At 36.5% G+C, this 25,308-nt stretch overlaps 1 protein-coding gene across 8 annotated transcripts in view; it reads right to left on the bottom strand.

The window, feature by feature from the left end:
- Window positions 1-25,308, bottom strand: part of VPS13B (vacuolar protein sorting 13 homolog B) — a 434,872-nt gene that overhangs the window by 92,122 nt on the left and 317,442 nt on the right. For 7 of the 8 annotated variants that reach the window (XM_021529420.3, XM_085573894.1, XM_021529419.3 and 4 more), the window contains exons 34-36: window positions 23,996-24,698; window positions 14,833-14,970; window positions 2,135-2,542 (exon numbers count right to left, since the gene is read on the bottom strand). In XM_021529420.3, coding sequence (XP_021385095.3) covers window positions 2,135-2,542; window positions 14,833-14,970; window positions 23,996-24,698 — 1,249 coding nt within the window. The remainder of the gene's footprint in view (window positions 1-2,134; window positions 2,543-14,832; window positions 14,971-23,995; window positions 24,699-25,308) is intronic. The other variant, XM_085573895.1, reaches the window with a different exon arrangement.

Raw genomic sequence — 25,308 nt, 5'->3', positions numbered from 1 at the left:
CGTAAAATGCAGCTGCTGCAGATGGTCACAATAGTTATTCGACTGTAAAATCAAAGACACAGGGAAGTATTCATGTATTAGTTTCATTCTATTAAAAAAATCTGACATTAACCCTATTCAGCTCAAAAGGTGTATCTATAAAACCTTTTATAAAAAGAACAGTAGTGAAGAACTGAGATATTTAAATTCTCCTTCCTCTCAAGACACAGCTAAAAAATTTTAAGAATTGGGTTAGCTTGCATAATTTCTTTGTAATAATAAAACAAATCTAGTTAGCAACTGTGGTATTCTTCTGAAGGATTTTTAACATAAGATTATAATACCATTCCCCCCCCACTGAATATTTTATCTTCTCTCCTGAAGTTGAAATTTTCACCTTGGTTTCTATCAGCACTTTAAATTCAGATCAACAACTGTAAAAAAAAAAAAAATTCAAGCAATTTCTTAAAAGATTTTTTGGCAATTTCAATCAGTTTTGTGGAAGTGTGTCTTTAGCTCTAATTAAAACTTAATTTATTGCACCATCACAATATTATGCAAAACCTCATGCAGATGTATTTTTCTTTTTATAGAGATAAAACATTTTTAACTGGAAAAAAATGTGAAAAGCATCTGTTGATGTCTACTAATTTTCTGGTTATGGAAGTTCTTTATATAGAGTAACTAATGTCCATTTTCATTAGATTTGACATCAGTATTGCTCCACTTCACAATGCCTGCCAGACTATGACCATACTGAAGATTCATGTATGGCTTATAATGCGTAAAATAAAGATTGATTTCCTCAGACTGCCAGAAAAATTAAGAAACAGGACTTTATAGCTGAAAATGTTTCTGAGGCTTAACGTGCAAGGCAAGGTACGTCCTCTTTCTGGGAGGATGAAAACCTCCAGGGTAAGTGAAATACAGGGTGAGTTTGCCAAATTGCTTTATAGAACAGCGGGGGAGCAGCCCAGCTTTGATGTATTGAAGCATGATGTGGACACCATAATGTACCATGGGACAGATAATGCACAAATGATAGAGGGGGACCTGATGGAAGAGAAGAGGATTATGACACAGAAACAAAACTAAAACTATTTAAATGACATTATAAAGGCTTTTACTCAGTTGCAGGGCCTTCTATGCTAGAGTTGTGATCCGAGTGGAAAAGCGTGGGAACACAGGCACTGTTCCTGCCTGCACTGCTGTTTATTAATGGATAAATCAAAAGTTTCTGGTCCTGGCACTTTCACAGGTTTTCATGTCCTATGAACCTTAAACTTTTCATTTTTAACTTTTAAAACAATAAAGAAGAACTGGAACTTGCTGGCCTGAGGAAAAATATTTCTGATGAAAAAGAAATAAATCACCACCTCAGCTGGCCAACAACTTGTTCCTCTCAGCTAGAGACCATTCTACCTCTCAAGCTACTCTTCCAACTACCTACATCTGGCTCATCTATACACCATGGAAATATACCATCTTAATAATTTTATTGAAATGATAATAAAACAATTTACAATGACACTCAAAATATCTCCATTTTAAATGAGTCTCTGGTATCTTATTAATTGTACCTGAGGCATAAAACTTCCTTGCAGTGCTTCAGTAATGAGACCAGAGTGCCTGTTTTCCCTGTGTGACTCTCAGGTGTGCAGAGGAAACATGTAAAAATTGAAAACTTTATAAATCTGGAGGAGAATAACAGCATGACCCAATATTTACATAGTAGCACCTGTCAGGGCAATGAACAATTATTTTATTTTTTTTTTTTAAGACAGGAACAAAGGTCTTAACAAGAAAATCTATTTACAGAGTAAAAACTGTCAAAATTTTGCCCTTTGAATTATGTACTAAATTATTGGAATACCAGAGGAGTGGTTCTCATAACTACTATTTCAGCCAGAATTCCATCAATAAATTAGTAATTACAAGCTAGGGGATATTAACTACAGAATTAATCATACTTGGGTGCTCCCTCACAGAAAAGAAAACTTAGGTAATAGAGTCTATCAGGGATTTGCTGTTTTCTGTTGTGGATTTATGATGTTGGCTGCAGCAGCTCCCTGCAATGCCCCACACTTTGAAATGGTCACTAGACCACCACTTATACAAACCAGTAGCTCTTCCAACTTTAAAAAAAAGCTCTTACCTGTGGTTTTATGTCCACTTTTAATATTCAGGCTCCCACTGAGGTTTGAGAAAGAGACTAACAAACAAGGTTTACTGGGGTGTGGGATGGTTTCCATCAAAACAACCATTTGCACGGTGTGAATGGAAATTTTCTGGAAGCAGGAAAGGGCTTGCCACAAGTTTTCTTGCACTGAAGCCTTTTGCACAGTGCTGGTGTGGGCTGCAGGTAGAAAGTCCTTTGTACTGGGGTGTCTGGATAACAAAGTGATGTGCTCATCTGGAATAATGCCAGCGGGTGAAGCAGCCTCCTTCCTGGGCACATCTTCATTTGTGGTCATGATTTTCTTCAAGAACTGGTTTATTTGGTCAAGTCTGGCAAAACTGAGATTTGCTTTCAAAGGTTTTGATATGTCCACATTTATGTCAGCTGTAGGGGAGAATTGGAGAAAGAAATGTGATAAGCTATAGTGCAATTATTCATGCTGTGTGCACATATAAGCAATGACTGGAAATAGCTTTTCCATCATATTTCCACCGTGTTTCATTACAAGGACTGAATCAATGTTAAAACATAACAATGTTAAATACATAAAAAACAATGTTAAAACATAACATTTATTTTTAGCAATAAATCTGAATTAAAACATAATTAAAAATACTGTAAACAACTGTCGCTATGTACAGTTTAAAGGAAGAAACATGGCACAAAGTGGATTTTATCTTGCTTCTTCCCAGGGATCACCACAGATATCTGAAAGACACACACTTTATTTGAGTGTGTAGGAAGGGAGATACATTAGTTCTTTTGTGTCAGAATAAAAATATACTTCCCATTCTCTTGAGTTTTATATCAAGAAGAACTATTTGACTAAACTCCAAAGCCAACAGCGAACATTTTCAACACATATAAATGAGTGAATAACATGTGTATTGTGTTGTTTCCTACACAGCTCATATGCAGCAGTCTTCAATGCATTTTTAAGATGAGATGTGAAATAAAAAGCAAATACAAAAACTAACATATGTTTAGATTTCTTTATTTTCCAGGGAGATTGGAATAACGTATTGCTTTAAAATTTTTTAAAAAGTCTTTATTTTTTAAAAATGTTTTTTGTCTCTTCACCAAAAAGGATTTTGGTATTTCTCAGACTACTAAAAGACTCACAGAATTTTTAGGAACCACAATTAATATGAACAACATTGTTAATTGTGATATCTTGGTACTGAGATGTAGGAATTACCAAAATTATTTCACAGATAGGATTTTATGAAGGCTGAAACTTATTTCTGTGTTACGGCATCAGTATGTAACAATTCCTTACAGAAATTAGTTTTTAGGAGTTCTCATTTCAAATTCAGTTTTTGACCAGTAATGAGACAGCTATTCTGGTTAGAGGGAAAAGGGCTTTTCCCTTTGCTGCTTGACTGCTACCGCCCCAACCCCATGAACCAAAAGTGATTAAAATTCTGTGCATATATCTAAACTAGATGAAACGTTCAAACAGCACTTAGTTTCGAGTTTCATTATAAATATATACAGGAAACACTGCCTGTTGAAGGTTTTACGCAGATTAATGAATATTTCATAGAAACTAATTTAGAGTTGTCCAGGATCACATCTTACTCTTAACATTGATGCAAACGAATGAGCTCGATTCTGCCATTTTTAGATATATTTTTCCACCAATGGTAAAGAAAGGGCTGTAGGGGCAGAGTTTCAGAGCTGCTTTTAAGAACAGGTTTATACAGACTTCAGAGACTCACAGGCATGTGACAAAGTACTTTTCTGATACCCTCCCCCAAAAAATATCTGGCACATTTTCTACAAAGATAAGAAAAACTTTATTAATGGCTGTGTAAGATCTGTCATAACTGAACTAAAAAAAACAAAACATTTTTAGAAAAATGTCTGCACTATTCCACAAACTACAGCTAACTGAAATTTGAGACTGAAAAGCTATTTTTAACTTAGAACTTTAGTTACTGGTTTTCTGAAAATATTTTCTCTTGCACTAAAAGCTTTCCACACTAGACTAGGAACTAGCAAAACACTAGCTAATATGTGGGCCTAGCAGGAAGGCAAGTACCAAAGCTAGGAAGCTGGGCATTAGAAGAAAACAGGATTGGAGAGGGTTGTTAAACACTGGTATTGGCTGCCCAGGAAGGTGATGCAGTCACAATCCTTGGAAGTGTTCAAGAAGCAACTGGACATGGCACTTAGTTGACACGGTGTTGATCAAAGGTGGGACTCAATGATCTCAGAGGTCTTTTTCAACCTCAATGATTCTGTGAGGATTTTCAGGCATCCAAAACCACACAGAATCAACTTGGAAGACTTTCCAAATCCTTATGTATTGACATTTTAATTAAAATAATGGGAGAAAAATTGTCATAGTACTTTGGAAAAACTCCCTACCCTCTTGTCACTTGGAATATCCCAAGACTTATCTGCCTTCTATGCAGACATCTCTGGGCCTTTCCTACCTTTGAATAAAGAAAGGAGTTAGGAAGAAAGTAGACACCTATGTGACATTATTACATTAATTTATTTACAATAGTCAAATGGAGTGTTTTGAAAATGAAATGTTAAAAAAACCAACCAAACAACTGCCTTATAAATTTAAATTTCTCCCTTAGTACTGTGGTAATAAAGCAGTAAAATAAAAAAATGTTACTTTTTGGTTTTGCTAAATAAATTAAGTTTCTAAGTTAGTAAAGGAGGATCCTTATTCCTTGGTATGGCAACTTTCACATCTAATTGCTTTATCTAATACACATCTAATTGCCAGCACTTTCCTATGGTAATATAGCCCCGAAGGGGGAAAAAAACCAAGAAACCTCCCTGACACCCAAAAACTTCTCAGACCTAAGTTGACTCAACAGATGTCGAGGGCTTAACCCAAATACTCACGCACCCAAATTGAGTGTGAAGGATGGAAAAGGAGATGAACACAAAGGCAGAAGCTAATTTTGGGGCTTCCTTTGGCCAGGGCAGAAAAGACACAGGGCACTGGTGCAGCTCAGTGGTGGAACACACTTGGCACTTGGGCCTGTGCTTTTATCACTGCTCTTGGCCACTCACCCAAGAAGGCAATTAAAAAAGGGCCACCAGGACACCAGAGAAATGAAAATTATTTCTTTCTTTACTGTTTGGAACCTGTACATGTCACATAGAAAAATCTTGTCATGACTTGACAAAGTTTTTTATGAAATTATTCTTATCCAGTAAATCAGCCCTGACAGAATGTGGTGGCAGCCAGAAGCATAATTACAGAAAATGTGACTTTGGAACCTTCACTGGAAATATTTTAACTATCTCATAATGATATAGGTTATTTTCACAACTGGTTAAAGATTATGTTAAGAGATTCTTTGGTATTTTAAGTGAAACATTCAAAAAGAAAATAAAAACTACAATTGAGTAATCTTTAGTCTTTGACCTCTTTAATACATTATCCTTAGCAATGTAAAAGAAACTTTAACATTCCTTCTAAGGAAAATATATTGACGTGATGGACAGAACAATGAAAACTGATGAAATATGAAGAGCTATTTATAGGAGTTGATTAAGATAGATATTCAGCAGCTTCATCAGACAGTCAAAATTCACTAAAAAGAGCTTTAAAATCAATGAGTCACACAGAGTCAACTGGAATAAAAATTTTGGGGTGAGAAATCAAAGTGTAACAGTTTTTTTAGATTATTTTAAACACCTTGGGAAGATCGGCACATAACACTGTGCAGATTCTATACTCGTAGGAAAATACAGTCTTCTTGTAATTCAACTAATTTTTTGTATTGCCCAAAATTACATCAGAATTAACACAGAGGAAAAGGTAGCTCAAAGTCATCTTTAACTCCTCAATTACATCAGCTTCTCCTTTGCCTATTAGTGACTGGCTACCAAAATTATAACCCAATGCATTCTTTAGATTTAAGATGTATTAGCAAAAACTTATTTTGCCAGGTGTTATCTATTTCCAGGAAAAAAAAAAAGGTGAAAAAATTGCTGTGCTTGCAAACAGAGTGTATCAAGTGAGTTACTTTGGTTATGCTTAAAGCAAACTTAAGTACTTGTTATCAAAGCAATTTCTGATTACTGTATAGCATTTGAGTGTAGAATTTGAATTGCTCTTTCTCTTCCTCAGTTTCTTTACTACTTCTCTTTAGATTACCCAGTAAATCCATGTATTTCAATTATTAGTTTCTAATTAGCCTTCACAACTTTCTGAACAGCAACTAGGAAACAGAATGATGAAATAACTAGTGAGTTAAAAGGAGATTAGATAAATATAAAAAAATTACATTTATTATATGCTCCCACCACACCAGGAGATGACTTAACAGTGGAGGAAAAAGAAACACTTTGGAATAATGAAATCAGAGAGGGAATTCAGGTCCCAGAGGCGATTCTACGGAGTTTTATGTTAATGTACACCTTGTGGGAGACCAAAAATCAACTGGAATAGTTTCCTGAAAACCGTTTCCAGCTATTTTCTCATTTTAAAAGTTCCAACTTCACTTGACCCATTAGTCATCATATTACTTACATTTATTATGTATTTTGAAATCTATTACAAAAAACCCAATGGATTCAATATGGTCTGTTTGAACTGAATCATAACAACTATAAAAGAAAACCTATGAGCAGCATTCTGAAATTTCTGTCTGAAGCAATTTCTTTCTTTGTCATTTCATTGCTTAGAGCTTCAGATAAAAAATTCAGGGTTATAAATACTTTATCCTTGTTCTCCATAACATTCAAATTTGTATTGGGAAGATATAATTTTCATTTGTGAATCCGGATAATGAAATTACTCAAAAGGACTTTTTATTCAGAGGGTTAAGGATGATTAAGCAACACAAAAATAACAAAAGCTCCTAGCATGGTTGCTCCAGATAAATTCCAGCTCTTACTGAAGCTGGAAGCTGGAAGCTTCAGTGGGCTTATTCTAATATATGCCATAAGTTAATGTACAAAATGTTACTACTTCTATGACTTAAAAACTACCATAGTATTTTCTTAATCTTAAATAACAGAAAGTAAATGCCATGAAAATTAGTTATAAGCTGAATATGGACAGGCTGGATCAACAGGCCAAGTTTATGAGGTTTAATAAGGTGAAATGTGAGTCCTGCACTTGTGTCACAACAATCCCATACAGTGCTACAGGCTGGGGGAAAGGTGTCTGGAAAGCTGCTTCTTGGAAAAGGACATGTGGGGGCAGGCGACAGGAGCTGAACATGAGCCAGCGTCCCCAGGTGGCCAAGAAGCCAATGGCTCCCTGGCCTGTATCACAAATAATGTGGCCAGCAGGACCAGAGCAGCAACTGCCCCCAGTACTGGGCACTGGTGGGGCCTCATCTCAAGACAAAGGACATCTCACTAGACAAAGGGCACTGAGATGCTGGAGAGTGTCCAGAGAAGGGCAATGAAGCTGGTGAAAGGTCTGGAGAGTAAATCTCATGAACAGCGGCTGAGGGAGCAGGGGTTGTTTAGCCTGGAGAAAAGAAGGCTCAAGAGGGACATTATTGTCTCTACAACTTCCTGAAAGGAGACTGGAGCCAGGTGAGGAGTGGACTCTTCTACTAGGCAACTAGAGACAGGACAAGAGGAAATGGCCTCAAACTGTGCCAGTGAAAGACCAGTTCAGGAAGAATTTTTTCACTGAAAGGGTGGTCAGGCATTGGAATGGGCTGCCCAGAGAGGTGGTAGAGTCACCATCCCTTGAAGTATTCAAGAAATGACTGGACGTGTCACTTAGTGCTATGATTTAGTTGCCACGGCAGTGCTAGGTCAAAGGTCGGACTTGATGATTTTGGAGGTCTTTGCCAACCTTAATGATTCAATCATTTATAAGACTAGGATATTTTTAAAGACTGAGAATGTTGGAATGTGTGAGAGAAAAATAGGCCATTTTCTAAGAAGTGATTAATTTTCCATAACCCTCATTCAGCAGTGGATCTTTTACTTACAGCTAAAACAGTAAAGTCCAGGTCTTTCTCCTTGAGGTTGGACATGGATCTCACTTGCCCCTTCCCCAAGAAGGCTGTAAAATATTAAACTTCTAATATACAGTACTTCTATTAAAAAAAAAAAAATACTGTTTATCCTAAACTCTTAAGATGATTTAATTTCCTAGTCCTAAACAGGAGAGGAGCAGATGATGGCATGAAACATTTTACCAACAGTGATATTCTTTGTCCTTTAGCCACTCATCCTGATGCAGGGACTTTAAACAGAGGAAATATGAGGAAGGTAAAGGTAATCTTGAGCCCTGATTCTGATTTGGAATCAGGGTGGCCCTTCAGCAAAAGGGTAATGACTGAATTGCAAAAATTAAATTTATAAAAATAGGAAAGAGACATGTAAAGAAAAGACCAGTTGTACTGTTCTCAATTGTCTGGTCAAGCATCAAAAGAGACACAAATTAAGAGAATTTGAAAAGCAAGAAGAATCCAAACTAATTGTTTTTATCCTCTAATTCATCATTCCCAATTTGGATCAAGGGAAAATGAGGAAGAAACTTGAGACAAGGCTTCAGAGGCCATCTGCAGTCCATCTTGCCTTCTGCTTCTGTGAGACAGATGCCAGTTAGACTAGAAGAGACTGGTAGTCACTGCTCAGTATTCCCAGCCACTGCTGTCTGTGTGGTGAAGCCCCACAGAAGGGCTCTCCAAGGCCAGCATGGCAAACTAGAGCCTTCAGGAGCCACCCTGAGCTGTGCCAGGGCCTCCCAGCGGGAACAACAACTACTTCCATGACCTAGTGCGTCACTGACATTGCGTGAAGGTGACACTTAGACATTAACAGCTCCAGCTTTGAGATCTCGGACAAGGCTTGGAGTGATTTGATTCTCTTAATTTTTTAAAACTGTCACAAGTAAACCAAGATAAATTGTTGTAGGTCAAGAAACCCAAAGACGCCATTAATAAACAATGGAGGGTTACTGCTATTCAGTAGATGATGGCTGAAATTAAACAACTGTGCAGCTACATTACAATACAGAAGTGTGCCAAGGGCTGGGTGGTGAAGCCAAAAATTGTAATGGGGACATTGGGAGGCACTATCATGAAAGGAAAATCCTGGCTAAGGGAAACATTAACTCTCTCAACAGAGAGTCAGGAAGATGAAGCACAATACAATGAGATGAAATAAATTGTTCCAGGTCATGGAGCACGTTTGTGGAAAAGAAAAGAACCCATAAATACTAACTCTCTATTTTCTGCTAAGCTGCTGAATAATACATCTATATTAAGACACACATGGGAAAAAAAAAGGTTTCAGAAAGCAGAGCTAATGTTTGAAATAACTGTTAAATGAATGCCAATACACTGAAAAATACTATAAGAAAATATTTTACAACTTATCCATGTGGCTGCAGTGTGCAGTTTTCATTTTCTGTACTTATGCATATAAGAAACTAAATTTAAATTAAGTGTTATAGACACTGTTTTTTAGAAAGGTACTTTGATAATTTTACTCATTATTACACTGATATTACAGACAATAGATGTGTCAAGTCTAAAGCAATACCTACAGGCTGGTACACCTGTTTGGAATATTTCTCTTTGCCCTCTTAATCAAATAAATATAATTTCATGGCTACAGTGTCAGTGCTTTAAAAACTTGTTTCTAAAAGAGCAAAGGGGAAAAAAAGCCCTACTAAAAAGCTCAAAAGTTTTGCAAATGACCCAGAGTTAATTAGAAAAGTCTGCACCCTGGCTAGTTCCCCTTCTCACGTGTCAGGTCTCATTAAATCAAAAAATTCTCCTTTCAAAGTTAACAAACACCATGGTTAACAAAACTGTTAAACTGGGATCAAGTGGGCACATTCCTAGGTTTATATATGATGTCATGCTAAGCAGCCCACAGCTGAACTTGCAAGTAGTATGAATGATTTTTCAATATATTAAGTATCTGATCTAATGCTAATTTTCTCTCTATAGGCTAACTGTGCTGGGAACAGGTGGCCCTGCTTTCAATTACGGAGGGCTAACATGCCAGTGTGAGGCCTGGATTAGTTCACCTTCTCACAGGGAATTTGCCTCGGTTGGGAATGGATTTATTATGGCTTCACACATGGAACGGAGCTCATGTCAGCTGAGGGCAGTGATACATCATATGATTCAAATTAACCTGCTGTGGACTGTTCCGCAGGGCTGATATTGTGTATTAAAATGACGACATTTTTAAAACAGCTTGAAAGAAACCAGGATTGCTGAAGTGCAATGGTTCCAATTTGTTCCAACTAATCTATCACCTGCTGGAGATATTATTCTAGAGGGTTTCTGGTAGCTGCTATTTTCCAGGTTTCTCCAAACCACTGACCTTGGTAATGGATACAATTGTTGCCTCTGCAAACAGTGGGGAAAAAGGGCTGGAGAGAGTGCCATGGTGCAGTTCTGATTATTCAGTTTTTCAGTTCATTTTTTATACCTGAGCCAAGATCCCCTGCTGTGCCCCTGGTCCCCAAATCATGTGTGGAGGGACTGGCATGAAAGAGAAACCCACCAGCTCCTCAGGTCTCACTTTATCTTTCAGTGGGACAAAACATTTCTTAGTTTATTTGGATATTGTCTTCTGCAGAAATTATTCATAAAGGTGAATTATCAAGGACCTCCATTACTTCACATCTAACCCAATGCCTTCCCAAGAAACTACTGCGGAAAGAGGACTTCAGTATAAAGCATCCATATTTTTTGTGTATAAGTATTTTAAGACAATTTTTATAAAGCTGTATGTCATAAACATGTTCTTGTATCATTTGCATCCAGAAAGACTACATCAAAGACAGCTTTTCTAGGTAAGAAAGGTGATTTAAAAAAATCCAGAAGAAGGACTACAAGGTAAAGACAAATTTTCAAAACCTATTAAAACAAGAGGGTCATATTTGTTCCTTACATAATGAATTATATCTAATGCTGAAGCAATAAACAGTTCACTTTTATGTATTAGTCAAAAATTAGATGTGCAATCCAGTAACAGACTGAATATAAAAGATAGAGGGTCATGTAAAATGATGCAAATGGAATTTAAAAAATTTTACATAATTAGTTTCTGTAAAAAGAGAATGGCTAGTCCTTTAATACATTGTGGGGTTAAAGTTGAGGTCTGTTCCCACAGGCCTGATGATGAATGCTTATTTCTCCTAGGATCCTATTACCTTAAATCTGGAAGAAATATAGTTTTTCTTTAGTTGCCAAAAAATGTACAAAATAATCAACTCATGTGGCAAGAAGTGCATTAATGTATCCTGCTATTCTCATTTAATTAGTGGTTTCCAAGTTTAGCTACTTGCTGTAGTTTTTTGATCTCCGAGCTAATATAGACTGACAACCTGGTTTCCTGTGTGGTGAAACCATACGATTTTTCTGCGGAACACCATCTACTTATCTACTTCAGCTGACAAACTATTTGCAAGGAGTACTGGTTTTATCTAACACAGCAAACATTGGCAACCACTTGCAGATTTTTTTCTGTTAACTGCTTGATAGTATTTTGCATTATAAAATATAGGCATGTTTGGTTTTTATATTTGAAATTTAACCTCAACATACCAACAATGTATTTTGAAAGAAAAAAGGCATTACAATTAAACCACTGAACTCTGAACACTTGAAATCAACACAGGAAACTATAGTTATCCCAACTGCATATCTTTGTCTGCATAGGCAGAGCTTTCAAAAATGTGCTGACTTTTCAGAGAAGTTGATCATCTGTAACCAACAGGCAGCACCTTCCAATATATTCAATGCATTTCAGCAATTTACTTACTACAGTTATAAACCACATATACATAAATGACCATGAAACACATACTGTGTCATTAAAAAATAGGTTACTTAGTAGCAGCATTCTTTGCCAGATATTCACCATAAAAGAATAGTCTTTAAGGCCTGCAACATAACTCTACTGCAGCGGTGCCTTTATTTATTCAATGTATTAGCTAAGTTGTCTCCCATCGGTACCTTTATTTATTCAAATGATTAGCTAAGCTGTCTCCCATCACACATACTGTTTGTTGATCTTGCAAGAGCTCTTGGGAGTTTTGCTGAGGTTCTTGTCCTCAAAGAACAATTGCCAGCTGAGCTAGGATCTGGTGGTGTAACACTTTCTCCAGGCCTGCTGATGGCCAAGCTACCTCACCCTGGAAGAAGCTGTGGTTAGGGGATTTCTCGTCCCACAGGGCAGTTAGTAACTCATTTTCCAGTAGCCTGCTGAGGAGCTGTCAGGCTCTTGTAACTCTCTGCATGTGCTGTTCTGATGCAATCACATGCAGAATGAGCCTTCCATTACTCATCCAATGAAACTTCCATCCCCCAAGGAAGGCTTCTTGGTAAAGGTTAGTTTATTTGAAGAGGATCCCATAGTGGTAACAGCTGAGGTTAGAAAAATCTGCAAGGGATGGTGGAGCTGCTCTGTTATACTACATTGGCAAACACTTCATTAAAATTCAGAGAAATTACCGTTGAGTCATGTGTAATGATAGTTCCAATTAGCAGCAAAAAGACGATGAAAAAAAGCCTTTTGGCTAACAGTAGATCCTGGAAGAAATCTCTGAAGTTTTAAATGTTTTGCAAGAATAAATAGATTGAAGATTATGATGCATTAATTTATGGTTTTCCAGTTCCCTATTCAGCAAAACACTATGGAGGGGAGAGATTTAACACTAATGCAAAATACATCTCAACTGCTGAGACTGGGGTGAACACTTACACTATTTGTGAATATATACTTTACAAGCTGGTGCCAACTTCCATGTTTTGCTAGGAATCTGTCCTACTGACAGGACAGCATCAGGGAAACACCCTCAGGTGTGAAATAAATTAAATATAAAGGCTGTGCCTGGAAACTACAGTGAGAACTTTGAGAGATGTGGAATACGCAAATGAAGGGTCTGGGAAATAGAAACCTGACAAACGTGGGGACAGAGGACATATAAGAACAGAAGGAAGGATAAGGACATATAAGAACTGGTCACTGAAGGATAAAAGAAAACTATTCTGGCAGCAGTGATCAAAAGGTCCCTGACAGTAGGTATCTTAACCCCTCCTGTGCTGTTCCTGATTAGACTGAAAAGCCATCATTACTATCAATGAACCATTTCTTAAATTAAATTAAGCCACTTAACCAATTAACCACTTTTTTCCTCAAATGGCAGCAGAACATGCAGTATGCCTGAAGATTCAAAGGCCTATTAATGTACCCAAATATGGATCAATATAACAAAAGCTCTGCATTGTCAAATGGTTTTAAAAGTCTTCACTGAAATTATGTCTTTAGATAGCTAGAAAACCAAAAAGAAAGGGGCAATTATGAGGTTGTTCACATGCTTTATTGTTTACTTGAAACTGCTGCCTGTGTGCAAAAAAACATTTTTTCAAGCTACTTATACACAGTATTTATAGTCAGGAGTCAAATATGTGTGTCTCATTCACTGGTTACTCAGTTTAATGGCTTGGACTTTGATATTCAGAATTGATTTCTGCTTCACCCGACAATAATATGAGCTGTGTTTCCAACATCAAATTTTATATTTTCAAGTACTTTGGAAAACTAAATGGTGTGTTTTAAATTGGTAACCTTAATAAAATGAGAAAACATTTAATGCACCTGTGCCTCAGTTATCTTCTGTGAAATGGCAAGGGCATAATATTCCATCATCCATGTGAGGGTTGTGCAGGTAAATTAGAACTTCTGTAGTGCTCAGATACTACAGCTGTAAGGCATGCAAAGGAAATTCTGCTGCACATCCAGGATTAGATAGTGTACTGTAATACTGTGTGAAGAGGTAACTGAATGAACAGGAAAATCATGTACTCAAGATCTGCTAACTAAATGGCTGATAACAGCTGTGCTGTGCGAAGTACGGATATTCAGGATAAAAAAAATAGGTTAAATAATTCAACAAACCATGCATATGAGAAAATGATTACTATGTATTTTCTAGCTTTCGCTATAATCTCAATTATTCTTCATTATTCTCAATTATTCTCAATGTAGCTATAAATACATACTTCACAAAATAGAGAATGCAATTTGCAAGAATTTCTGATGCTCTAGGAGTGGAATTTCAAGTCACATTATGTTATGCAAATGCTAACAAATCTCTACACTACACCACTTACATTAATTAAAGAAACACAGTATTACTAATTTTTTGATTTTACAATATCAGCACTTTGGGAGATTGGAATTCCCAGAGCCATGTATCCAGATTTCAAAAAACCCAAGAGAAGATGGCTTAGAAAAATCTTCAGAAACATTATAAAAGTCATCTTTTCTAAACACAACTGCAATAACATCTCAGTTTTCCAGGACTAGAGGCAGGTAGGCTTAATTCTGCTGGGAATTCGACAAACTCAGACTTTCTAAACTTACTGTGGGAAGAAAATTAATAATTAAACCCTAAACCAATGACTGGTCCAGAACTGCCCATTCCCCAGTTTTCACTTTCATTCAGGGTAATCGCTGGAGGAATATTTCACATTCATGAGCAAGGAATACAATACATTTCTGATTTTCTGATATCACTGAGTCATAGAATAATTAGGGTTGAAAGGGACCTCAACGCTGATCTCCTTCAAACTCCCCTGCCATGGGAAGGGACACCTCCCATGAGAACAGGTTGCTCAGGGCCCCATCCTGTGTCCATGTGTGCATATCTAAAACCAAATTACATTAGAAAAGAATGATTAAAGTGCAACATTTACCTGGTCCATTAAGGAAGTCTTTAATTTGCACAGTGATAAGAGGAGGTGGAATACCACTTTTAGCATCTACCTCTCCTGCTACTGTCTGCAACCAAATCTTGCAATAATCCAGAGCTTCTGGTAGAGTCTTTCCAGGATCTACAGACGATAATCATCAAAGTCATTAATTATATTCCAGGAATATGCTATATTACAAAATGCTACATAGAAAATTGACTAGACAAAATTAGACTTTTAAATGTAATATGGTAAATATTATACCTAATATAACTTCACATAACATCTGCATTTACAGACAGATAGATGCATTTTTAGAATTATGCATGCACTCACAGGCAAGAGGACAAAGCCCTAATTACAAAAAATTTAGAAAACACACAGAAATACCAAGTAAAATATGAGTAAAATACATCAATAAAACAAGACAATTTCACACATTAACAAAACACACAATTTCAGCTTTAATTAATGATTAAGTAATGACACTTAAGGACTCCTTATAAGAGAATCTGTGCTCAAAAGCTGCTACTAGATGGTATTGTCATTGCTCAGTAGAGAAAATAATAATGGTAAGGTAAATTATAAAGGCAAAAAAACCAGAATGCTATGAGAGCTCAGGAAGAGAGCATGACAACAGTGCAGTTGTATCAGTCCCTTTGCAGCTTCACTCAGTAGTTAATCAGTTGCTGTTCTTGGGTACCACCTTGTTCCTTTGATCAGTCTGTAATACTACAGAAGTACATTAAATCCATCCAAGGGTTATTCTTGTCTTAATTTTCCACATATCAGACTTAATAAAAACAGTTGTGTAAAAAGGCTTTTTAATCTTTCGGGACTCATGACCTTCATTATGAGCATTCTCAATTCTGGCATTATGGTCTTAAATTATAAATTGTTTATTATCAAGTCTGCTATGTTAATCATTGAATGTCTCTCTCATCCTCAACTTAAGGAGATTTTCTTGAAGCTGTTCTCTCCTTTTCTGACAATTAAAAACTGCTATAATTGCTTTAATTTTTACAGAATTAATTCCTTTCAGGAACAGGATTTACATATTCACTGTTATAGTCAACATATGGTATTGTGGTATCACAGTCATATGTGGACTGGGTATATAAAGCCAGCTTTGGAATTTGTGTTTCTTGACCTTATCATGTGATTCATATAAAACTTGGCACACATAAACCCTTATGTGATTTCAAAGAACCTACTGAAACCAATTGATCATGACTTTAGATCTATATGGAAAAGATCAAAAGTTAGCACATTCTTTTGTTTTTATTTGATCAATTTTCAGGCAATGACTTTACAGCAGTATTTGTACTGTATGGCATATACATTACAGCTTTTTCTTCCCACTATTCCTGCCACACATTTATAAAGTCCGCTCTCAACAGTTATTTAAGAGCTGTCACTGCATACAACAGATTTGTATATTTTCTGTGAGAATTTTTACACTTCTATGATTCTTAACCCTTTTCTTTTAATTATAATAACCAGAGTGGTGTGGCACACTCCCTTTTCTATAGTAACTGTTTTAGGGAATATCTTGTTGTGTCTGGCATTTTTCTAGTATACTGAAAATACTACTGCTACTACTACTACTACTACTGTTATGCATCATCATCATCCTCTTTACCACCAAGGAACATATTTTTTCTGAAACACAGACTTGCAGCTGTTCTGAACAAGGGTCTCTGAGTTGGATCTATAAAATAATATTTTTTGCTGGTAGATCATCATAAACAGCTAACATTCTAATGTTTTTCAGAACATATAGTGTAAAGCACTGTAAAAATGACCAAATATTGCTCAATGAACATCACTGAATTGATTAAATCTATAATCTGTAAGTATTAATATAAACATTTAGGTGTACCACTATGGTACAAAACATTGCAATATGCCATTATATATTTTCATTTCTGGAAGAGATCATCACATACTGTATATAGCAACCTGTAGCTTCTATCAGCTTTTGAGAAAATCCACTACATTTAACCGAACACTTCTTTTCTAAAATACACTTAGAGGTAGTCTTCTTATCCTAAGATGTTATTAAATACCTAATAATTATTTCAAAGTTGTAGCTCTTTCAAGCAGAAAATATCTCTGATGAAAAGAACTTACACAGCAGAAAATCCCTGTGTGACATATTGCATTAACTACACAAACTGCCCTCAGGCTACTGAGAACTGCAGCACTTAAGCACAGAAGCAAAAAATAAAGCAACCACAGGACTCTCAGGAGATTTTTTTGCTCTGTCATGTCTCCAAGGAGTGCAGCACTGTCATCTCTTCTTCACCTGGGGCACTGTAGGACTGGGATATGTGAATAATAAGTGCTCCAAAATTTACATATTAGGAACACAACATGAAGAAACCTCAATGCACAAGTCCAACAAAATATATTACTTTTAACCCAGCACTGGGCTTGCTGAGTTCAAGCATTTTTTAAGTTCAAGTGAAAATGACCTAATTTTGGAAGCAGGAGTATTGCACTGACAATTTTGCATCAGAGCTAGTAATATCAAAGGGCCATGCAAAGAACCAGCTTGAGTTCTTCCAAGAGTTAATCTGGAACCTGGGTAACAGACTTGGCTGTCCAGCCAAATATGCCAGTTTTCCGTTTTTATGTAATGATAAGCTAAAATCAGAGGTTTCAAAATTGACTATGCTTGTGTATATCAGAAAATTGAGGGGAGTTCCAAATAAAATGTATGAGGGTAAGACAAATATATATCTCAAGGGTCAAACAACTAAAAGATGTGTATGCCTATTAAAATATCTTCTAAGGTAGAAAACAGCACATGCATTTTCATAGGATCAAGAATCAGGAAAGGAATAAAGCAATGTCAGTTATTCAATCCCTATGCCGAAATCACAGGAAACAGAAGCAACTGCATTAAAAAAAAGATTTTTAGAATGAAAAGTGAGGAGTTCATGATGAGAAGAGCTATTTGAAAAGGACTCTTGCCTCTCAAAGAAATGATGGAGGCATTCAGAATGTTTAAAAATACACTTGACAGAACACTATAAAATATACAATTGGGAACAATTATGCATCAGCAGGGAACTGGTTCTGAATAATGTATTATAATAGGTCATTTCCATTTCCATTTTCTAGGATTCTCCCAAAAATCAACACTTAAATTTGCAGTTATTTGTATAAAGAAAATGCTGGAAAAAACCCAGGGGATGCATATATAAGGAAAAGGAGAGGCTAGAATTACTCCACAGCAAGCCAAGATAGAGAAATGAAAGAACTGAGAAGTGAGGAGCAGTAAAGACGGCCAGAAATGTTATCCTCTACATCATGTGAAAAATTTGTCTGTGGCAGCAAAAGAAAAACAGTGAGACAACTATCAAAGATCAACAAAACTTTAAATCACAGGACTGTAATTTAAAATCTGTAAAACTGAGAAGGTGAAACCTTCAACAGATTCACATTTACCTTTCCTCCCTTCCTTCTAAAATTAAAAAAAAAAAACAAACAAAAAACAACTCAGACTTGAATTCAACCAAACATTCAAAGCCACTTTTAGCTTTGCTGAGATCCAGACCTCAGCTCCAAACGTCGCTTTGTGAAATATCTTCCTAAACTTGATTTGAATTTGCAAACTTTTGATTTCACTGCTATCCCCTCGGATCTTCTGTTAACAGCAGACAGCAAACCCCAAACTTCTGAAGAAGGAGTAAGGGGAAAGGAAAAGAGGAAGGCAGGAGAAGCTTTGCATCTTGAAGATTTTCATTCTCCAAAATGTATCTCTCTTCCTCTTCGTAGCTGGCAGCCAGGCCAGCTATGGGTGCACAGGCTTTGATGGGGGGAGCTGAGGGAGCAGAGCCCCGCGGTCCGGGCAGGGGACAGGCCAGCGGGCGCGTGTGCGGGACGGAGGCTTGGCCCGCTCCGCTGGAACGCTACCCAGCCCAGCCGAGCACTGCAACGTGCTTTTACTTCAATGGATGAATCATATTTTGGTCTGCAGTCAATTTTAAAAGCCAGTATGATGCTGCAATCATCTCTGCATTTGAAACTCTGAAGTGGAGCGTTTGGTTTTGTTTTCAAAACGGTTTCCACTGGAATTTAAAGAACACAAGTGGAAAAACATTTCTGCTAGCATACTCACAAGTGCTGTGTCAGGAAGCTCAAAAATGAGCACTTACAGTAACCTGAGGAATGCACATTCCCAGGCCAATTTGGCTTTATGGGTGGGGGCTGCACTGCTCCCCTCTCATCCATGACTGCAGATGTGCAGGACATAAATATACCCAGAGGGGAACAGGTGACACCCCAGCAGAACTCCCTCAATGCCATGCTAGGAAACAGCCTTAAATCCTCTCTGTGCCATGTAGGGAGCACAGGCTGACACGGAGGCAGTGAATCAGACAGAGCCAGCCTGTGCTGCTTTTCATGCAAAAGCCTGGAAAAGGCTTTTTAGATCAGAGGTTACATGTGGTCTTAGCTACTGCATCTGCTCTTCATGGACCCCCTGCCATCAAAGGCGTGGGTGTCAAATAAAATAAAATAAAATAAAAATCAAGAATAATTCTGGATGCCCTCACAATGACTGTTTTTTGCAAATGAGTAGTTGGCGGAAGTTGAAGAAATTCCATGCATAACAGATATTCACTGAGAAATTTCTCTCCCTTGAAACAACCAAGCGCCACAACCTCCTCTTTGAAAGTAAACAAACAAACAAATAGAAAAAAGATTTTTCAAGAATGCCCAGAGCACAGTGGTCAGGAAATGAGGCAATTTTGTATCTGGATTACATTACCTGAAACAAAGCAAATAAAGATTTAAAAAAAATATTTATAAAAGCAGTTTATGAGATTACATTAAAAACAATTGCACCCACTTTTATTTAAGTAAAAATGGCCAAAACTCTGTTAGCAAAAACTAACAGTTAGCAGATGCCTTTTTGTTAAATATAGGATGAGAATTTAATAAACAAGAGTCATTTTACAGTATCTTTCAGTCTATTTTTACAGAATCTCACAAGTAAACTCAAGGAGCAACTAGTCATTTTAGTGCCACTTATTAAGGAGTTAAAATTTATTCCATTAATTTATTTACTTTGATTTTAAGTTCCTGTACCTTGCAGTAGATAATTGCAACCAAGCTGTGCAATTACAAAACACAAATGAAGAAATTTAGCACAGCCATAACAAAACTGAGTTAACATTGCAACAACCTAATAAGTCTTTTGCTTCTACAAATTGACTTTGTGGTGGAAGTGGTTGTAGAGAAGACTGAGGAAACACAACCATTGGATCTTAAGCTCCCAGGCAGGCAAATGCTCCCACAGACAGAGACTGGTCTGATGGAAATATGCTGCTACTGAATGATAATTAATAAACTAAGAATATTGAACTTTTAAATTGCCTATTTCCTCCTATTTAATTCTTAAGGTTTTATTTCTTTCATGTTTCAGAAATTAAGCTAGAAATAAATAACACAGCTAGTGTCAGAGGAGCCAAGTTCTTTGGATGAAATTTGGTGTTTCAGCCACTGTACAATGCTCTGTCTCACAAAGGGAGCGATAGTTTAATGTGCAAGATTGTGAATTTTATGCTCTATTCAAAACTAATAACAAAACTCTTGTCCCAAATAAAAAACATATGGCTTCATAACAGTATAAAATCTTCATTTCTGCATAATGTTCAAAGCAGTAAACCATCATGAAGCAGTAACCCTTAATTCTGTCACCAGCCTGGGACTAACTATTATTCTCTTTTATACAAAGGTTCATAAAATAGTCTGTCATCAAATAACCTATTAGAAGCATTTCTAAAGTCTAGAAAATATTTGTTGACTTACAGCTAAACAACATATTTCTTAGAAGTACACTACTGGGAGGTGAGGGATGAAACTAAATCCAGACTATCACCAGATTTTCTTTATCCTGAAGTTTCTTTTGTGGAACTTATGTAAACCAAAAAATAAGACCTTCCTAATTTCTCAACACAATTCTGCATTTGCTTCTGCTTTGCAAAAATTTGAAGTTTGTTTCAGAACTGTAGATCTTCTTCTTTTATAAAAGCTGTAAGAAATGGCACTTCACAAGACGTGATCTATAGATGTTGAATGAACAGTATTCAAGTCTTCAGAATTTCACATCAAAATTGATAGAAACAATTTTAAAAACATTCCTAAAATACTCTTACACAGTGTATATGCTGTAAAACGCATAGAATACATTGAGTGATTTTAAATGGCAGAGATTTTATTAGCATGTATTGAATGTAATGTAAATATTTAATATATAGCTTAACTATGTAAGTTTAACCATATTAGTTTAAGTAATAAGAAAATATCCCCATAGGTTTAAAAAAACTTTTTAACAGTGTAATCTGACTTTTGATCAGACAAATCTCTATTTTTAAACTGTGATCAAAATTTGCAATGTTACATGCCTGAAGTTTTGAGCTGCTGCTGTGCTGTTGCCTATCGCCATCACAGGATGAAGCACACAATATTTTCCAGGTCTATGATTTGGTTGTTTGTTTTTTTTTTGCTTTAGTTTCAAGGGGAATATGCTTCCTCAGTTCTTATAATCCAGTTAAAATATATATTTAAAATTTATCTTATGATCTCTTCCCCATTCTGTGTATTAGATAATAGAGTTAGTTGTATGCATATGTATACACAGAAGAGCAATCTGTTATAGAGGCTAACTGGAAATATGGTTTAGCAACATTCACTGCAATTTAACCACCATTTATGCCTTTTTCCCACCCTCCAGTCCTTGATACACAGAGAAATATAGGAATATAGTGCATGTGTATTGTACAGAAGAAGAGAAACGAACATGGTTCTTTCAAATAAACTCTATATTGTTCTTCGTATGGACGATACAGCTCTTTCAGACAAACTGTCAGCAAATAGTCACAATGTCAAGAAAAGTTGATGTGATCAATGAAATCAACCACAGCAGAGCAAAAAATGCCACAGAGCTCCTTATTCTGTATTATATGATATGCAATATATAGAGTGTGTGTAATATGTACACACACACAGACACACATATATATAACAAATAGAGTTCATGGCTATTTTCCCTCTAATACATATTAGAAATGAAAAATAGAAATTTCCAAAACTAACATGTTACTATATCAGTATGACAACATTAATCCTGAATGATGTGATTACCAGCACAGCAGGTCATCCTAAACAAGAGGCAATAAAAACTTTATACTACCTCTTTTGCTGAGTGAATTAGTGTGTAATTGGAAGTGTGCCTTAATTTTATTAACTTATTAATAATATGTAGGACAGTATTTTTAGGTACTAGCACTTTGGCAACCACCTCTCAAACTCTTTTGAGAAGAGCGCTACTGCTTTGGCAGCAAGCACAGGATTCTGTGTGATGCTTATTTACTGCCCACAAAGGCAGCAGGATGACAGCAGGACTTCTGCCTTCACATAATGTCTGAGTCCTACCTTCACAATTCTTTACATTTGCCTGATATGGAAACATCAGCCAAAGAAAAGGGTAAGACCTGTGTTTGGCTAATCTTTGGTCTCCCAATGAGCAATCTATGGTGACTGAGGAGCTCTCAGGCTGTATGCTCCTACTATCTTTATTATTTAGACTTCTTGCCATGCTTCTGTGCTCTCTGATGCTTTTTCAGTCTATAAGATGATTTTATTACAGCTTGTGTTTTGTAGAATTGCTGCCATAGACATGAAGATGGTGAAAGACTTCAGGAGTTAATTGTAGAAGCAGAATGGACAGAACTTTGCCCAGTTCATTGGTTGCAGCAGCTTGAACCAAGGACACGCTTGAATGCCTCAGACATGAGAAATGAAGAAGTCCTATTGCATCTTTCCAAAGTACTAACTTAATGAAGATGTGGTCTTAGACCTACTCCAAGCTTCCTTCAAGCTTTGCTTTGTGAATTCTCTTCACATTAATTGCTGTGATTACTCCATTTTACACAGTATGTATGAAATACACAGGAGAATCTGGAGTCAATCAAATTTATGACACAAATATGTTTTGTTCAAGGCAGGACAGAACAGGAACAGCAGAGAAACATTAAAACAGAAGAAGGATTAATAAAACATAGCAGAGAACAAATCTCCCTGTTTTAAGTATCTTTTCTTTCACTGCCTAATCTTTCTCACTGTTTAACCCCTCTTAAAAGTTCTACTACAATTGAGATTTCTGAGAACAGTTAAGATGGCATTTTTAGTCTTTTGCGTAAGCACATTATGTTAATGCTAATTTTCAAAAGATGCAGTCTTATTCAGCAAAGATTTGGTAAAGCTGCACAGAAAAGGATACTACTTTTCTCAACTGCTGTGCTGGGAATATTGTCAAGGAAAAACTAGCAATACCTACAGCTCTCATTCAGGGAACAATCTGAAACGCCACATTATTCTGGCTGTATGTTCACCTGGAACTCTGCATACTCAGTTATACTTTTTGGGGTAATACTCCATAATGATATATTTAATGAGTAATTATGCCTTGTACTAACTGCTAGACAAATGAATTGCAATCATTTGATTTCTCTCTTCAGCAGTACAGATAAGGCAGAAAAAGAATATTTCAGAATATTTTCTACTGCAGCTATTTTGACATCTTTCATTACAAACTCTGCATATGGAATTAAAAAAATAATTTTTTAGGTGATGGAATTTGGTGCAAAACCCTATTGCTCAATTGAATGAAAATTTAAAATACATGACATCACTTGATACTATTTATTTTTTTTACAGCTTATGTCCAAAACACCAGGTGATTCTACAGTGTTTACATTTTATTGGTAGGCTGGCATCATAGGAAAATATTGTGACATTCAGTCATTAAAAATGGTCTTCATGAAATTACCTTGGCCTACAACCTTTACTTAGAAAACTTTGCAAAGTTACAGCAAGGCAACAATTCCTGTCACAATCTGGGAATGAGAAAGCAATAGTAAGAAACAGGAAGAGCTGGTTGCTAAAAGGTTAGATCTAAACTAATTTCAAACATTTTACACACTTAACTTGATTCAGCTGTGAGGTGTAATCCTAAAAATAGGTATATTTAGCGACTGATATTTAAAGATGTCCTGAAGTTATCTCAGTTGTTCACCACCACCCTCTGTAACTCCGAGATGCGCAAACATTTTCACGGTTATAACCAGGAGTGGATGTTAAATGCTCTTACCTGTACACTTGTAGTCTGAGGCCACCCCTTTAAGGCCAGCGTCGAACACTGATATTTCTACTTTTTGCTTTCTGTGGTGGCAGCTGAGGAGCACAGAGGGCTGTGACACAACCAGGTAGAGGAATGGCTGCAGCTCTATGTCCCCAGCTCCCCTGCGCCCAGGCTGCCGCACAATGGTTATGCCCAGGGCTTGTCGAGCAGATGATCTCGTGGAAGCGTGCAGACTTTCCAGGGACAGGAGACCTGCTTTTCTGCCAGCAGACAGGGGAGCATTACTGTTCAAAAGATCATCTGCTGTGACAGAAGAGATGCACGGCTGACTGGGCTTCTTGGTATCATGGCTGCTGCCTGAGACTGTTTCTGGAAGGTTCAAGGAGCTTTTACTTATCTTCTCACCATCTTTCTGATCTTGCACTGATTTTGATTTAGGTGAGGTAGTGCATGAGTACGTCATCAATGAGATTCGACTTGCTGTAATAAAAATGTCAAAGGGAATGAAGTTGAGATTTTTCACGATGGAAGACTGGCGGGAAGGACGGGCAATGCGGTGCTGGCTGGTGCCACTGTGCTGCTCGATCTGAATGATTCTGATCTTAACACTGTCGCTGCCAATTCCACTGTCCTGTGCCCCGCTATAACGGGAAGAAGTCTCAACTGTTCCTCCATCAGCCACATCCATCTTCTTCTGTTCTTGCTTGGAAACCTGCAAAGGAAAATGTTATATTGACTTCTGATATCCATATTCCAACTATTTCCACTTCAGTCACAGCAAAAAATCACTACATAAACATGATGTCAAAAGAGAGAATTTTAAAAAACGAATCTTCCAAGTTAACTTTAACAGAGTAATCACTCATAAAAACACAGCAGGTGTCTGTTCCAATGAAATGATGATTCACAATAGCTGAAGAGCCAAAAAAAGTAAAAGAGAAAAAAAACCCCAAGGAGTAAGAATTTCTAGGCTTAGAAAACATTTTAAAAAATTAAACTCTTCATTTAAAAAACTCTAAAGAATTTATAAAAAATTTATAGATTAATATAAACCCATATATCTATGAAATAATGTATTGTAAATAAAAGCCTAATTAGAATTGTTTTCCAATGTTGAGCACTGATGCTCAAAAAGTCACCTTTGCCACTAAAATTTTGTACTGTAAGTAGATGAAATAGAACATAATAATAATCCACTAGACAATCATAAAAAGACTAAATGGAAATTATAATCTAAAATGTATTGAAAAATATATCGTAGAAAAATATTTTTCTTAAGAGTCATGGAAGGCAGCTGACTTATATAAAACACTAAAGTTAAA

This window comes from Lonchura striata, chromosome 2 (assembly GCF_050655825.1).
Source record: "Lonchura striata isolate lonStrDom1 chromosome 2, ASM5065582v1, whole genome shotgun sequence".
NCBI classification, from domain to species: domain Eukaryota; kingdom Metazoa; phylum Chordata; class Aves; order Passeriformes; family Estrildidae; genus Lonchura; species Lonchura striata.
This window is presented reverse-complemented; position numbering and strand designations above follow the sequence as displayed.